This window comes from Magallana gigas, chromosome 5, assembly GCF_963853765.1.
Source record: "Magallana gigas chromosome 5, xbMagGiga1.1, whole genome shotgun sequence".
In the NCBI taxonomy this organism is placed as follows: Eukaryota; Metazoa; Mollusca; class Bivalvia; order Ostreida; family Ostreidae; genus Magallana; species Magallana gigas.
The window spans coordinates 11456031-11473264 of NC_088857.1; the positions used below are offsets into that span (position 1 = coordinate 11456031).

At 34.3% G+C, this 17234-nt stretch overlaps 1 protein-coding gene across 1 annotated transcript in view; it reads right to left on the reverse strand.

Annotated features, from left to right (window-relative positions):
* Positions 1-264: 264 nt before the first annotated feature.
* LOC105341497 (inactive phospholipase C-like protein 2) overlaps positions 265-17234 on the reverse strand; it is a 42387-nt gene continuing 25417 nt past the window's right edge. The window contains exons 7-26 of the mRNA XM_066084897.1: positions 16896-16962; positions 15135-15228; positions 14617-14734; positions 13455-13540; positions 12144-12264; positions 11230-11398; positions 11015-11107; positions 10631-10733; positions 9970-10149; positions 9506-9684; positions 9228-9366; positions 8860-9006; positions 8555-8652; positions 7164-7262; positions 6483-6668; positions 6223-6291; positions 4875-4928; positions 3109-3201; positions 2812-2907; positions 265-1978 (exon numbers count right to left, since the gene is read on the reverse strand). Of these exons, the coding sequence (XP_065940969.1) occupies positions 1892-1978; positions 2812-2907; positions 3109-3201; positions 4875-4928; positions 6223-6291; positions 6483-6668; positions 7164-7262; positions 8555-8652; positions 8860-9006; positions 9228-9366; positions 9506-9684; positions 9970-10149; positions 10631-10733; positions 11015-11107; positions 11230-11398; positions 12144-12264; positions 13455-13540; positions 14617-14734; positions 15135-15228; positions 16896-16962 (2278 nt within the window). The 3' untranslated portion in view covers positions 265-1891. The remainder of the gene's footprint in view (positions 1979-2811; positions 2908-3108; positions 3202-4874; positions 4929-6222; positions 6292-6482; positions 6669-7163; positions 7263-8554; positions 8653-8859; positions 9007-9227; positions 9367-9505; positions 9685-9969; positions 10150-10630; positions 10734-11014; positions 11108-11229; positions 11399-12143; positions 12265-13454; positions 13541-14616; positions 14735-15134; positions 15229-16895; positions 16963-17234) is intronic.

Here is a 17234-nt window from a genome sequence, read left to right on the forward strand (position 1 = left end):
AAATTTACAATACATAACTTCAATATACCATGTCAGATTACTTTTTTCGTGGTATAATTTTACGTCAGAAGGGGGGAAACACACTAAATTATCACAATAAAAGAAAAAAAGATAAAAAAATTTTTTGAAAGAACAAATTATTGCATAAATGAAAGCAGAATGAGCACATCTTTATTCAAAATGGGCTGCCTGATTGGCATGCTATAACTATGTCATCCCTTGGATTTGAATTATTTATTCTGTGTCGCTTCCTTTTTATTTTCACAGATTCAAGTTCTTTCTTTAATATGAAATCAAGCGGTTTCGTTACACAATATACCCGTACTGCATCATTGATTCAAGTACCAATTAATTGCAGAATCGATCTATAAGCCATACATTATTAAAAGTTATGGAAAGCTTGCTAATTGGGATGTTCGCAGAGAGAGAGAGAGAATAAGAGAGAGAGATGGGATATGATGCATTAAACCTCTCTCCTTCTTCTAGAGAGAACTCATTCATGTAAAAATTTATGACAAAATCTGGTTTTGACGAGCATCAATAGTATTTTAGCCCTCAAAAAATATTTTTGGATAACCATATTTGTGATCATAAAATCAAAGGGTTCCAAGATCAGTTTTGGCTTAATTCTACAGCATGAATTAAAAAATGTACTACATACATATACCAGTAATTTTTGTGATTATCTAATTTTCGCTTTTTTCACAATCTCTTTTAAGTTGAAAATAATTGAATAAGCAGAAATTATATTCTGTTTCATTTTCTATAAGAAACTTTGAAATCATAAAAAATGACTGACGCAAATTAAAACTGTTATAGATTTATCCCATTTTCACAAATTTTGTGACACACGAAAAAAAACGGATATACGGTAAATTCGAGTTCTTTTATTGTGAAATTGAATTTTTGGTTAACTCAAGATATGGGTCAAATTAGAAGGCCTATATTCTTCAACAGACATGGTGCTACTTTGTATTTTTGACCAAGACTAACCAGTAAGTAGGTGTGAAAAGGTGTCAAGGTTTGTCTGTGACAAAAAATGTAGACTTTGAAGAACCGCCGTACTGGGTGAACTGAACACTATATAATAGTCTATTACCACAGTGCGACCACAAGTCTGTATTCTAAAACCTGTCACTAATTATTTCATACATAAATCTCATACCCTTTTGGAAAAGATGCTCTACCTTCAAAATATTCAGTAATTATATCGAAAAAAAACTAAATAAAAATCAAGATAAGTAAATCACAATGTTATACGAACAAAATCTGGCAAGAGGTGGACTAGATTACATAGAGAACACATCAAGAGTCAAAAAAAAAAGAAGAATACACTGTACAAGAGGTAAAGAAATTCCTTAATAAACCTATCTATAACATGTAACAATAACGCAAGTCATGAATATTGAACATCTGTATAGGGAAGTAAACAGCGTAACAAATTAATACGCATCACAATACAGTATATAACTAAACAATCGCCCTTACATCATCTTCGGACCGCGTAACACAGGTAACAATAACCATTATATATGAGTAACACGTATATTAAGCATTTGGCATGGTAAGTGTGGGGTTAGACTAGGATACAAGGTCTAGAGAGCAATGCACAGACTAAATGCACTATCACTGAGATTCTGGTTAGTGGTGAGTTGGCCAGCAACCCACAAATGTTCATACATGTATGTACTACATATATGTACATACATGTATTTCTTAACAGAAAAATGCGAAAGGTTTTGGCAACAAGGTCGAATCAAGAACTGGGTTGTTGATTTTAGACATGATTCCGATTCCTTTGGGTTTCATCAGTAGACGATTTTTTGTTAGTTGCATCCCTGGAGAATGGCACGCCAGCACTGAGAACAGCGTAGTGACACTGGACAGGTCATCATAACGGACTGTCAATGGATTCCGGAATTTCTGTTTGATTTTCGTTATATTTTCCCAGCCCCATTGATTGTGCTGCTTCTGTGATCTGAAAAACAACAAAATAGTAAAAACATTTATAAATATATCATCAGTTTTTTTCAAATTATAATGAAAATAAGAATGGTGATACTTCCATAGTCCTCACAAAAATTGTTAATGTTCTTCAAAACCCAAAATTAACACTTTTTCAGCAAATAGAAGAAAGAATGAACAAGAGGTCCATGGGCAACAATGTTCACCTGTTTATCATTTTATAAGTTTTGATCATTCCATCTACTATTTTTTAATTTTATTTAAGCATAGAAACAGGGTTTTTTTAAACAGATATAGTAACACATCATTTAGGAGTGCATATTATACATGAGACTTTATGGTACTCAAGTATTGAATTTTGCACCATCCTGGCATCAAAGTTCAAGTAAACTTGAATCTAACAAAATCAAAGCACATGCATAGTAACATTGCAAATGGTATCAATGGTTTCTTTGAAGAGAAAGATTTTCCCAATATATATTCCTGTGTTGAACTTTGCACAACTCTAAGGGTTCCTTTATTGCAATGGGATCTTACTGTTAAAAAACTCATATCAAAAGTACAGGAAGCTTTCCTGTAAATAACTGTTTTCTTAGGCAGTGGCTTTTAATCAAGAAGATATATTTAGATGACCTCACATTGTGTGGAAGAGTGGTTCTTCACTTGAAGAACTTAAAATCTCAAGGACACTGAAACTGGCTCAGTGGCTCTGAAGAAGATGAAGAACCGTTTAAAGTTCACAGACAAATGGGTAGACCGACAGAGAGATGAACAGACAGACTAAAAGAGAACAGGACAACAAAGTGATCAGAACCACCAAATCAGGTGAGCTAAAATATGACTGACTTGTCTTAAGTATTCTTGGCCTTCTTTCTTTGCTTGGTTCAGGAGATCTGCTTGTCCCTTCAACACTCTGATATTCCAAGAGAAGTTTTCCATTGCCTGCAACAGAAAAAAAAACCAAAGTTCAACTCAGGTTTCGAGATTACCTTCACAAACAGAACCATCAAAAACTTATTGAAACTGATTGTAATCAATCTTTCAAAATAAAGCAGGTTTTCCAATTCACTACTGATAGTGATTGCCATAGGGAAGTAACTCGACAATATTATCAGGATGGCCCATTATACTGAAATAGAATACCTTTGACAGTTTTTTGCCCTTCAGTCCCGCCTGTTGACAAACATTCTCTAAATCTTCATGCCACTCCATCCCTGCTCTCTTGCAATGAAGTAACTAGAAAAAAAAATCATTACATGTATTAAGGACAATAAATTTTATTACTCACTAACGGGAAATATGGCCTTTATTAAGCTTAAAAGGCAATATTGTTTACATTACAGTTGAACTTTGACATCTCAAATACAATGCGTATGTCAAAGTGTTTTGTAAGTCTCAACCACTTATTTCGTACGTATTTTACCCTCAATATCTCAAATACTCAGATTTCTCAAAGGTTTTAAACAGTCCCATCTACTGTTCAAGATAACACAAGGTTTGACTGTACTTACAAAACTTTATAGTCTGTATAATAATAACACTATGACTAATGATAATTATCATAATAAGTCCTTAACCTGGATTTCATCCAATCATGAAATGCCTAAATAAAGCTTCCTTATAATGTCATTATATAGATAGTGCCTGGTTAGAAGGGTAACAGTTGAAATTGACAAAGCAGAGATTCACAACAGTTTTTGGGGGGTGTCAATTTCAACTGTTGCCCTCCCAAACAGGCACTACTTATTTTATTATACCGAATGTCTTAATTCTAAAGAAAACTTAACTGACTTCTTTAGGAATGACTTGAATTTTATGGCGTACCATACACACATAATTTATGCACATGTAACAATTTGTTGTGTTACTCGTTGCCAAGTGTGTTGCTAATGTTGAGGGTATTAGAACAGATTATAACCTGTTTATAAACCAATCAGATTTCAGTATCTATACTACTATATTAAAAGAATAGACTCGAATTTGTTAGCTTTAATACCGATAAATCGGAAGAGTACTGTCTTTTGTTTTATAAATTTTAAACATCATTGGTACTTGAAGATTACCAATTTGTTTTTATTTTTTCTCAATCAGGCTTCTATAATTAATAATCAACAAAAATTCCTCGAAAAATTCCGGAAATCATCTGAATTTTTTGGATTTTATAATCTTGCGCATGCGCATTACATTTACGCTAAATCACTAGAGGCTCTTTATTTTATGTTTCCACAATATCATATTAGCATGGATAAACTTGGAAACGATAAAACAAATGTGTGTTAATTTTCATTGGAAATTGTTTTATGTTCATCAAAAAAATACGGGAGATAACTTTAAGACAGTGCATTTACTAGGAAAAATCCCGAGAGTTTTGAATGTTAACAAGATGTGTGAAAAACGTTGTTGAAATATGTTGGATTCTGCAATTATAGATTTAAACTTTTCGAGGAAATGTATTTACAGCTTCAAAATGGTTTTTGTGAACAATTTGACTGTTATATTCAATGCAACTTCATTTTCTCCAAAATCGTTTTGGAGCGATTCAGCAATTTTCTGCTACATTACGGGTATATGGGAGGCATTTCATCGTCGGAACCCACGGGTTTTCTATCCCTTACACTGTAACGGATAGAAAACCCGTGGGTCCCGACGATGGAGGCATTTTGACTGTGATGAAGGCATTTCCCGAGACACAGTTAGATTATTCCAACTCAACAAAGTGTAGTGAAATTAATAGCATAATTGAAGGCTTGAAGTTTCCTTATGCAAATGTAAACAGTATACGGTGTTTCGATGTATATATTTTGTAAATGCCCGATATCACATGCAATGTCAACCCGTGCACGCACGGGTAAAAGTCTAGTTTTATTTCAAAGTATAATAACACTAAATATGAGGCTTGTAATAGTTACCTTTTCATACACATTGTCTGCATTTTCTAGTAGATTCTTGATTTCAGCAACCAACTAAAATATAGTAAAAAGGACATAAAAACACAGTGCTTAGTACATAGGATACTAAAATAACATTCTTTAACAATAAAGAAATTAGTATAACAGTTTGTACATGTTATACAATTGCTACATATTTAGCACAAAGTTCCCCTAAAGCCAACTTTTGTTTTTTAGAAAGAAAGAAATAACAATGAGTTATGGTATGAACCATTTTTCTCAAGGTTTTGAGTATCCTGCGACAGTAACAAACTAGAGGTACTGTGAGCAAGCTCACAATTGATACCCCCCGCTAAGATGAAAATCATAATGCGTGTATTTTTCCAATTATAAAAAATATTGGATGAATCTATTTCACCGTCCATTTTCTATAAATAACAACTGGTCTATTTTTTTTAAAACTGCTGGTCATAAGCAATATTGGTGTGAAGTAAGAACATTCAATGCTTCTCCATAAGAAAGATAATGACCGGACACGAATTTTGCACTTTTTCTGCCAGTGACCTTGACCTTGCCCAAATGACCTTGGGTCAAAGTCATGGCACACCCTTTGGTCCTAAGCAATATTTGTGTGAAGTTAGAACATTCAATGCTTTTCCATAAGAAAGATAATGACCGGACACGAATTTTGCACTATTTTTCCCAACGACCTTGACCTTGCCCAAATGACCTTGAATCAAGGTCATGACACACCCTTAGGTCATAAGCAATCTTTGTGTGAATTAACAACTTCCAATAATTCTCCATAAGAAAGATATGGACCGGACACAAATTTTGCACTTTTTTTGCCAGTTACCTTGACCTTGCCCAAATGACCTTGGGTCAAGGTCATGACACACCCTTAGGTCATAGGCAATCTTTGTGTGAAGTAAGAACTTCCAATAATTCTCCATAAGAAAGATATGAATCGGACACGAATTTTGTATTTTTCCTGCCAGTGACCTTGACCTTGCCCAAATGACCTTGGGTCAAGGTCATGACACACCCTTAGGTCATAAGCAATCTTTGTGTGAAGTAAGAACTTCCAATAATTCTCCATAAGAAAGATATGGACCGGACACAAATTTTGTATTTTTTCTGCCAGTGACCTTGACCTTGCCCGAATGACCTTGGGTCAAGGTCATGACACACCCTTAGGTCATAAGCAATCTTTGTGTGAAGTATGAACTTCCAATGTTTCTCCATAAGAAAGATATGGACCGGACACGATTGCACAGACAGACGGACAGACGGACAAGGTGATTCCTATATACCCCCCCAAACTTCGTTTGCGGGGGGTATAATAACTGAATTTTTCTGACACACAAACCTCATCAAAAGAAATCAGAGCCTTCTTCAGAATATCTGGCAGGTTGCCTTGGGCTTCTAGGCTTGGATACTAAAAGTAAAACACATTATTCCATATTTAGGATGTATATCAGTTACAATATCTAACATAAGAAATTGCTCTGTCATCAATTTAAGATGTAACACTAGTCTATAGCATCACAACTCATTTTTATAACACTCGAAACAAATTCAATACTTTGAGTACTTTGATTTATATCACTAGAGGTAAATCTGTCTTACCTCCCCTCTCATGACGAGAGTCAGGTTGGCCTGCTCTGTGGAGTTGGACAGCCGGGTACCCATCAGTCGGAAGCACTGTTTGATGTTGGCAATGGGAGATAACCCACACGTTTCCTTGAAGTCTGCTAGAGTTACCTGCACATTATCCCTGAGGTCTGTTCCATCTCGCAAAGGCTGGATGGCTACCTACAAAGAAAGACACGACAAAATATTAAACATGGACTGAAAAGTTATAAAATTAATTGCAGGTACTCTAATTATTTTTTATGGTAATTGAAATAACTTTTTTGTCTCTAAAATTGCATTTTAAGAGTCAACCAATAAATATGTGTACCAGCTTTTTAATTAAATAAATGTAGCATAGATGTAAACTCTGTCCTCGAATTTATTAAAGTAGACCCAGGTGAAACATTAATACTTGCTTCCACCTAAGATAATGCTATTGTAATTTTGTCTGTAGTAATTTTGTGGGAGAGAAGAGAGGACTTTTATTGCTGAAACCTAGCTGTCTAGAATTTCAATTCATCGTTTACTATTTTCTCCCAACAGATACTAGACTATTCCGTTTGACATTATAAATACTGCTTTTAATTTATACAAGTTAAATAAACCATGGAGATATGAATATTGATCCGAACTTTGGATTTTTTCTCCTTATAATTCAGTTTCCAATGAAATTACCTTGAATGTTTCATCAATGTTTTTTACTCCGACTGACTTCATACTTGTATAATCTCGCTTGGTTTTCTTCTTCACAGACATGCCACGTTTATTGGCTTTCTATTGAAAACAATAAAATCTGACATTACAAAGACAGAGGAGACTTAATTATGAATGTGATTTTCAAAAAAAAAAAAAATGCTACAATAAAGACAAAACCAAATAATTGTCCAAATATTGATATTAAATCTGAACTAGTTTTACTCGATGGCGTTGAAGCAAATGAATTTTTTTTTTTAAACAAGCCATACTTGAATGCTTCGTTACTAATAATATTTAAATGTAATAATCTTGTTGTCATAAATAGAACCAGGTTCCAACTGGTTCCATGCTACCTTTCTGGAACCAATTAAATAATAAATGACATGCCCCCTTTTTATAAGGACTTTGTACAAGGGTTACAGTGAGGAACATAATTAATGAGCCAGAGTTGGGGTCAATTACTTTGAAAAGTAATTAATTACTTTCAAATACATTGACAATTTTATCAATTACTTGCAATTACAATTACATTGATTTTTTAAAATGTAATTAATTACTCTCAATTACTTTGATAACTGTAATTAATTACATTTCAAATACTTTAGTTTTATTTTTTTAAATCCTGAGAACATATACATATATTTAAGCATTAATATAAACAGAGCTTAATTTATGTACGGTTATGTTTTTAAAGGTTGTATAGTTCAGTTCAGATCAGATTTCTTGAAAATTTGTAGAAAAATTTTCTTTAACATTAAATTCATTAAGTACCATTGAGTTCATTTTTGGTTCTGAATAATATTTTCTCTATAGCGAATTAATTTTTATTCACATATTAAAACTATGTTTATTCGGCAGTACAGCATATCAGTATATAAATAATAATTGCTAAAATTCACAAGAATGAGATATTTTGACTCCCTTAAGTCTAAAATCAATGGGGGTTCTTGAGTATTAGAGAGTTCACACCCCACAAAATTAGATCTTTACCTATTGCCCTGGGCAGTGTGTTATGCTGTATAAACATATGAAACATTATGGGACATTTAATTATTGTATAAACAAAAGTCCATGCCAAACATGTATAAAATCTATTTATCATTATAAGACACCTTTTTTTATATTTTAAACTTTGAAAAAAAGTAATTGAGATATAATTGAAAAGTAATTGAAAATATACAATATGTTTGGAATGTATTTAAATACATTCAATTACTTGTAATTGAAGACAGACTCAATTACAAATTACTTTGAAAAATGTAATTAATTACACTCAATTACAGATACTTTTTTCAATTACCCCATCCCTGTAATGAGCATTGTTGTGTAAAGACGGACCACACAATATTCATAGGAAAGAGTCCACTTACCCCTCCCCCTCGTTTATTTGTGATGGCCACATGAATGAACAGGGTACAGTTTGGAATCTCCTCCCCAGTGTTGGAACATAATCGAATGTGTCTATAACCTGTAAATCAAAAATTTCTCTATATCAACACAGCTGCAATTTGCATAAAGTGCTCAACATTACATAACAGAAACATACATGTACTGTTTGATTTTTAATCAATTATATGCATATAATGATTTACAGATTTCAAAAGTTGAATTTTCTTATGGTGGCATTTCCAAATATTAAAAAAAAATATTAAAAATCTTCAACCCTGAAACAAACCTGTCTGCATGCAATCAAAAGGAATAGTATACTGTCCGATAAACTCATCCCCAATGTAGTCATCGTCTAGCACAGCAAACCGGACCAAAGCAAGCTCCGGAAGGTTGATCTGGAACTCAAAACTCTCATCAAAGATTGGACTGTATCCTACATAATGAGAAGAATCAATAATTACTAACAATTTCATCAAAATCAATTTCAACAAAATACCTGTTTTGTCAGGAAAATGAAAACAGATCAGTTTTAAAAAAAAACCCACAAAACAGAAACTTTAAAAGTAACTTTAGTGTTCAAATCTCAATTTTTCTTTCAATCTATCATAGAAACAAAATGATCTTAGAGAAGAAACAATCCACACAGTTTTTTACCATTGTGTGGTACAGTCTTAGTCCTTTCCTCCGCACAGTCCGCAGGGATTCCAAAAATCTCTATGGTAACGTACGGGTCAGTGACATCACCACGGGAACCAGAGCCTTTGGGTTTGGGAAAATGCTGTCCGCTAATAACCTGTATCAACAACATCAAGCCATTAGACTACACTGTGTGAGACTGACTTTTATCCATAGTTCTTAGTGGTACACTGTGACATACACCTTAGCTGACTGTTATCTTTTGTTAAGATGGTAAACTGTGACATACACTATACCTTGATGTGCAGGATCTGAGGGGAGACCCCTGGAATGACGTCCTTGGTGTTGGCACTGAAGTACGCAATCTCCTCTCTCATGATGGTAGGTTTGAGGATGAACCCGCAGTTTGCATTCCGTCGGAAAAATCCATTGTATAGATCCATCATTAAACCATGTGTTTGATAATTCAAGGCCACTGTGAAAATTGAACATTTTCAATTAAAAATTAAAGAGATATTTTTTAGAATTGAAATTTTGCACCTGGTACGAAAATTTTACGTTTCAATTTTAATGTTCACCTAAACCCTCAAGTCCCCTATATTTACAATAATATTTAAAAAAAAAAAATACCAGGCAAACCCCAAAAAAAGTCAATGGTTTGTGGGGTCAAGGTTTTTTAGTTATAGTTTTGCCATTTCTGAACACAAACAAAGGAAATTTTGTCTTCAAGCAGGTTCAATCTGAAAGGTTGTTGACCTACCCATCTGACACCCACAGTTCCAGAGGTCCTGGGGGTTATAGTTACTCGAGTCCACTCTCATTCCGTTGGGGTAGATCCGTGACAGGAACTTCTTGTTGTGATTCACAAACTCCTCCGGACAACTCATGGCCAGCTTGATAGCTGTGGACTCGCTGAATGAACACATCTCAAAAAATTTCTCTACAATCAAAATATTATACATTTTAGTCCATTGATGTTTATTGCGTGAAATTGCTGTGTAGGACCAGGCCCTATGACCATAAAACTAAGATGAGCTCAGTTTTGATCTCAGTCTCAATTTTCCCTTTGTAAAAGTGAGACAGAGATCAAAAAAGAGCTCGTCTACGTTTTATGGTCCTGGGGCCAGGCCTTGGACCAATAAACTGAAAACAACTGATTTTGAACAGTTTGACTTCCCTCAACAAAAGTGTTCAAATTTTGCAAGTTTAATTTGCATAATTTACTAATACAAACAGATGATGAAAAAATTAATTTTATCTTCAAAATTATTTCAAAAGTTATATCAATTTACATAAGTCCATTCTTAGTTTATGGTTTGAGCCAATTGTTTCTTGCATCTGTATTTCTCCATTTGTACGTAGCTCATGATTATTTAATATAATAGTATTTATTATCTGAGAATAACTGATTTAATACATACGTTTCTGTTGCGAGACTTGAAAGTCCTGGAATCTAGTTGACACACAGTAGTTGACCAAGTCAGATAACTCTTTGGCTAATTTGTGTTTCTTTACTGGGTGATCCTGCACAAGTAATTTCACTCCATTATTTCGTCATAACAGCATTACAGTACTCATAACTCGAGAATTCAAAACTGGGTAAATCAAAACATTGCATGTATATATTTGAAATTTGACTTAATCAAAATCTATTTAAAATACATATAGAAAACTACTTTTTTTGTCTCAAAGGTACTGTTTTTTAACAAGTGATTGAACACAAGTCAAATTTAAGCATGTTTACAGTATGAAGCTTGTTGCTTGTATATGTCAAATGTACAGGATAACTTTGTACTTCATGTTACCTTGGTTTTGTTGTTTTTCTTTTTGTCCGACTCTGCACCTTCATCTTCATCAGTGACATAGTCATCCTCAGAATTCGGTGGCAGTTTCTTGCCCTGAAAACAAAACTCTCTTAACTCACAATCTCAACAAATTTTTCTTTTCAGACTTTGTGCTCTGATCCAAAATGTCATATGTGAGACACGAACAGTGTTGTATCTATTGCACATTTTGGTACCTTAACAATTATTTTTTTCTTCAGGGTTTCTGGAGAAGGGAGGCAACTCTCATTTTCCCCTACATAATCCAGACAGAGCTTTTCCCCGAATATAGTGGTCATGTAGTGGGCCATGGCCTGCTGCTGCTTGATGCTGCAGTGGTTTTCTATCGATAGTATCACAGGATATCTGCAAGCAAACATCATCCATTACAGTCAAACATCGTTATCTCAAACTTGATGACCCCTCCCCCCCCCCCCCCCATATCTTAGGATTTAAAATGTAAAGGTTAAAATGAAACAGCACTTAGCAATTCCAGGCCAAAAAATTTCAAATTGATATTCAAGTTACCCATATTTTAAATATCAAGGTTAAACTGTAAAATTAATTATGGTAAATGTAGATTATTAATGCACTCATTTTTTTTTTATTAGTGTAAAGCACAAAAGCATATTAGGAAAAATTTAATCAGTTTGAAAACATTCTCATGATGTAACACAAGAGGAAATCGACATAATTTTCAATTACTGCAAAATTGGTATAAATTTCCCCAATGTATCATTAATCATCTTAAAATTTACAAAATATATGAAATTTTAGCTATTCATAACTTTTATTGCTAAATTGAGTTCTCAAATGTCATTTTTATTTTTTGGTATGCATGCTTTGCTGCATGGCCCTCAAGATCCCAATAAATTGAACTATGCTACAATAATTAATATTATATCCAAATGCTGTGTTAATCCTTCTTTACAAATAAATGTACTCCAAAATGATCGTGAATTCCTTGTTGGTCAAGTGAACGAAAAAGATCAAATCATAAGTCAGGTCAGCTTTAGTCACTTATCAAGGTCAAATGATCAAATATACCTTAAACTAAACCCTTGTGGGCTTTCTAGTTTACAATTCATCAGGTTTTTTCCACCCCACTTACTCGGAGGTTTTGAATGCATAAGTATCGATGGCTTCTATGACCGCCTTGAACTGTATCTTTGAAGTGAAAGTGTGTCCATGGTAAATGATGGGTTCATCGTTTGGTCCGTCCCAGCAATCCACTAAAACAGAACAAAAACAGGTCATGCTCTAAATCAATTTTAACTTCCTTTAAATTGCTCAGTTTCATATTGATTAAGAGATTGTATTCCCCGTAAATTTGTACCCCTTGTATTACACTTTGATAAATCAGGATCGGAATAAAAACCTCCAAGTTGTGTAACATGCTATATTGACAAGAAAATCCATAACAAAAGATTCCAACTGTGCAGGTCACATTTGAATTAACAAAGAGTAGTGATTCTCAGTGAATTGAATAATGTAACACGATACCTCTTACCTATTTCAAAATAATTAAGAGTACTTGAACCTCAATATAAGTTTCCCCACATGGTAAATGTGTTATTCAGTGTTGTAACAGATTTAATTGATTGAAATGTTTTTTCAGTGTTCCTATGCCATTCACACACAAACTTCTCTTGTTAGTAATATATTTCCAAAATAAGCTGATCCCAAAAAAAAGGACCCCAAGGACCAGAATTTTTCTCAATCCACGAAAATTTAAATACTTGAATAGAAAAGATGTTAAAGGAGACAGACAGACAGTCTATGATATAGTCAATGAGAGATGGTAAGTTTTCTGCAAAAGAAAAATTTTGGTTTAATTTTTATTGACAGCAGAATTTGTGCATAAAATCTTTTGTACACAGATCTTAATTAAAATGTAGCTTCAAATATTATATATTCCTGTGCACTCAATACAAGTTTTAGTTTTTATTTCAGTCGATCTTACTTTTATATCAAAGTTATTGCTCCTTTCTAGTCTAGTCTAATTTTCGGAGGGAATAAGAATATGCAAAGTATCCCAGTTCAATTGCCCCTGGAGAATTCACGACCAAATCTAGAAACCTGTGACATGTTGGCATGATTGTATGCTGAGACAATTGGATCTCTAATCATGTGTTAACTGGCTGCAAATCGGCCATCATAATAACCCATGTGTGGTGCTCTCAATGTTCAGAATACCTGATGGCAGCGCAAACTAACTAATGCCACCATTTGTAAACATTTCCGCTAACACTGCCTGTGTTAATCTACCATTTACAGCTTCTTTGGAGGACTATTTGTCCACCAGATAATTGGATGATGCACTCTATGTAATAAACATGAATTAACCAAAACCCTAAAATTTCTTAGCTTAGAAATATAAGTCTGAAAACCGACCACCCAACCATGCTTTTCCTCCACTCACATTCAACACAGCGACATCCTTTGGCGAGAGCACGAATGTAGGCATCCACACTGGATGGACCCTGTAGCTGGTCCTTTAACAAATACCTGTAAACAGACAAAGCAAAAACAAGATTTAGCTATATTCAACCTATAGTCCCCACATTTATTCATACAAAATACTGTGGAATCATTTGCCTTTGTGGCGGCTCAATTTTTGTGGAACAAATTAACATCTTCTATGAATTAATAAAATTGGGTAAAAAGTAATATTTCTTATTGTAGATATAAGAGAATACACGAAATTACGTCCCCATGAACCTGTTAAATTTAAGCATTCCACAAAAATTGGCCCCCACAACTTTAATGGTTCCACAGTAAATTGTAACTTTGTATTTACAGTTTTGAACTATTTCTGTATGAAATATCTTTGAGATAATCAAGTAACTCAACAGTATGCCGGTGAGAATTCTGATCGGAACTCATAATGACAATACATTAAGCCACTGAATCAAGAAAACACAAGCTAGTTCTGTATTGTCGATGGTCATCAGCTTGAACTTCTCAGGACAGACACCGGGGGTGATCTTATATCCATCATTGGTTCCGTCAGCTAAGTGGTCATCATTCCAGACCTATTACAGTCCCAGCATTTTTCCACAGCATCTGGATCTACACAGATTACCCTTGAGAGGGGCTTTGACAATACTAATACTTCCTTCGGTTGTTATTATTACAATTTGCACTGAATTTTGATAATGGAAGCCTAACATGCCAGGCTCATTCTTTATTTTAGGCTGATGACAGAATTCACACTATTCTAGAAAACATTAAGAAATTCTTTACTGAAACAAAGCTTAGAAACAGTGAATGGTAAGAAGGGACTAGCATGTACCATAATTTTATGTGGGTTATTCTTTAAGCTTTATTTTTTGCTCTTTGATTTTAAATTATGTATAGTTAACTTTTAATTCTTACATTTTTCAATTCCTTAATTGTTCATGATACATGTATAAATAATGAGTAGTATCAAACCATTTTTTGCAAATGAACTTTTTGTGTTTGAGATGATACCTGCAAAATTTGGCAGAAAAAAATTGTATAGTATAGGGTAGGTCTACTTCAGAAGAAGTATAGGGGAGGCGAGGTTTGATGGGTGTGTGTGGGCGAAGTTTGAAACTTACGTGTTGTGAGAACTGGCTATAAAATAATGGCTGAGGGGCTGGTTCATATCCTGTACTATGTTGTTCTGGTCTGGATCAAATACATCACAGTCATCCGATAACAGATAATCCGTAAATCCTAAAAACCATTCCAATAAACTCAATTACCATTTGTCAGAACAGTGCAAAATTAAAACAGTTAGTAGCATGTCTAATGAATTTATGGAAAAATATGCTATCGAAATCTCTCTGCTGCAGCAAAATTAAAGCTGGGTCCTTATTAATAATGGATAAACCTGGGGAGAATATCTCCTAACATTGCATAAGACATGATGCCATAATCTTTCTTAAAAGTTACACTGACTAAAATAAGGAAGTGAATAATACATAATGTGATTTTAACAACATTCAAAATGAAATTGATGCCGCTTTGAATGCCCGAGTGCACAAATTAACAAATCTATGAATATTCATTGAGTGTGCAATCCGTCAGCTCAATTTAACAGTGTCAGGAAATTTGTGTTCTCCTTGTCACTCACCGTCAATCCCCAACTGGCCTTTCTTCCTCCCATCTTTAGAGGGCTCGTATCTATTGATTATATCAATGCATTTGTCTTTTGTCACCCTTTGCATCTGGAAGTACATCAAAAAGGTCTTGTTATTTGCCATTGTATAAACTTCATAAGGCTTTTGAGTGACAGGCACATTTCAGGATTCCTTCAGTCCTAGCAGTTTGCAGACTTAAAACTTAATCTATGATTGAATCTACAGACAACCTGACAACTGAATCTACTGACAACCTGACAAATCTACAGACAACCTGACATCTGAATCTATAGAAACCTGACAAATCTAAAGATAACCTGACAACTGAATCTACAGACAACCTGACAAATCTAAAGATAACCTGACAACTGAATCTACAGACAACTTGACAAGTGAATCTACAGACAACCTGACAAATCTAAAGATAACCTGACAACTGAATTTACAGACAACCTGACAACTGAATCTACAGACAACTGGACAAATCTAAAGATAACCTGACAACTGAATCTACAGACAATTTACCCGACAAATCTAAATATAACCTGACAACTGAATCTACAGACAACTGGACAAATTTATGATAACCTGAATCTACCCATCTGACAACTAAATCAACTGACCACCTGACAACTGAATCTAAAGCCCATCTTAGAAGTAAATGAACAGACCGTCTGACAACCAAATCAAATGACCACCTAACAACTGAAATACCTCCTCCCCCTCTAAGAATAGATGCTAGTAATAATAAAGAACCCAAAACTCAGTCCCTTTCTACTCAATTTGTAATTTAAATGTAATGCTTGAGCATAAAAGGAAATACTCTAATGCAATCCAATCCCTAGCTTCCAAACTGAGTGTATCTGACATTTCAATAATCTGGTACCTTCTGTGTGAAGAATTTGATTTATCCATACAATGGGCATGTAGGGCTTTCATACTCACAAAGGAAGCTAGTGAAAAAGGACCCTTTACTCCCATTGTCATGATCGATAATCAAAAAGTTCCTCTAAATCAGAATTATCTAAGTTAATGGCAAATGATTTTGTTTCCTAATTCCAAACTGCCAGACACAAAATCAATTAAAGTCCATTCATTTTGCAGCAAATGGGTATCTTTATTGAAAGCACGGGGAAAAAACAAAATTTTACTTTGAAATATAAGTTCAAAATCAATTTCCATAAGAGCCATAGTTCCATTATCGGGTGAAGAGTTTACAGATAAATTGAAAACACCATTGAAAAAAAAAAAGCATCGGATCCACTGTTTTCATTAGCTTTGAGGAAAATTACGAGACACTTGTGATTCTTTTTCTTTAAGAGACACTTAAAAAGCCTTTAGTTAATAGATTTTTCAATCCTTTCTTGGAAAATTCAACCATTAGCCTAGTGCTACAATTTGCCCAGTTATCCTTAAGCCCCTATTTAATGAAGAGCATGCCTCTGTGGTCAACAATTTGAGTCACACACATCCTGATCAACAGTCATCCAAGCCATGATTTGTATTTCAAATCAGATACATGCATGCACACGGTTAACCCCTGGGGGGTAATGTAACCTTGTACACAGAGTGCCCCTTGTGGCTGTTACTTCTTGTTGACCCCTGATTAACTGAATATTAAATCATTTCGTGTTCACACCTTCAGAAAACTTTACCGAGAATTCCAGTGACATTTGCATTTTGACTTCTCTGGGGGATAAAACTTTAAAATTCATTTGAATTCTGTGCTTTGGGAATGATTCTTCACTTCTTACCCCTTGCTCTGCCTCCAAAAATAAAAGTAGGTCATCAGTGGTGAGGTAGTCTGTGTTGCTGGCATACCTACAAAAGAGGTCAAGGTCATTCAAAAGTCCTTGATCTATTTATAGTATCAAACCCTAATACAAGCATTTAATTAGACCTTTCAGCTAGATGAAATAGAGATTTTGAAGACTAGCAGGAATGAAGAGGCATATTAACTCCTTTGTAATGAAGAACAAAAGGACTGGCTGGTGGATTGATCCATCAACTTCAGAAACACATGTGAGATACCCAGGACTAGCAGAGGGAAGGAATGATATGTAAATCAGAGTAATGGATATCATTCTCCAAAT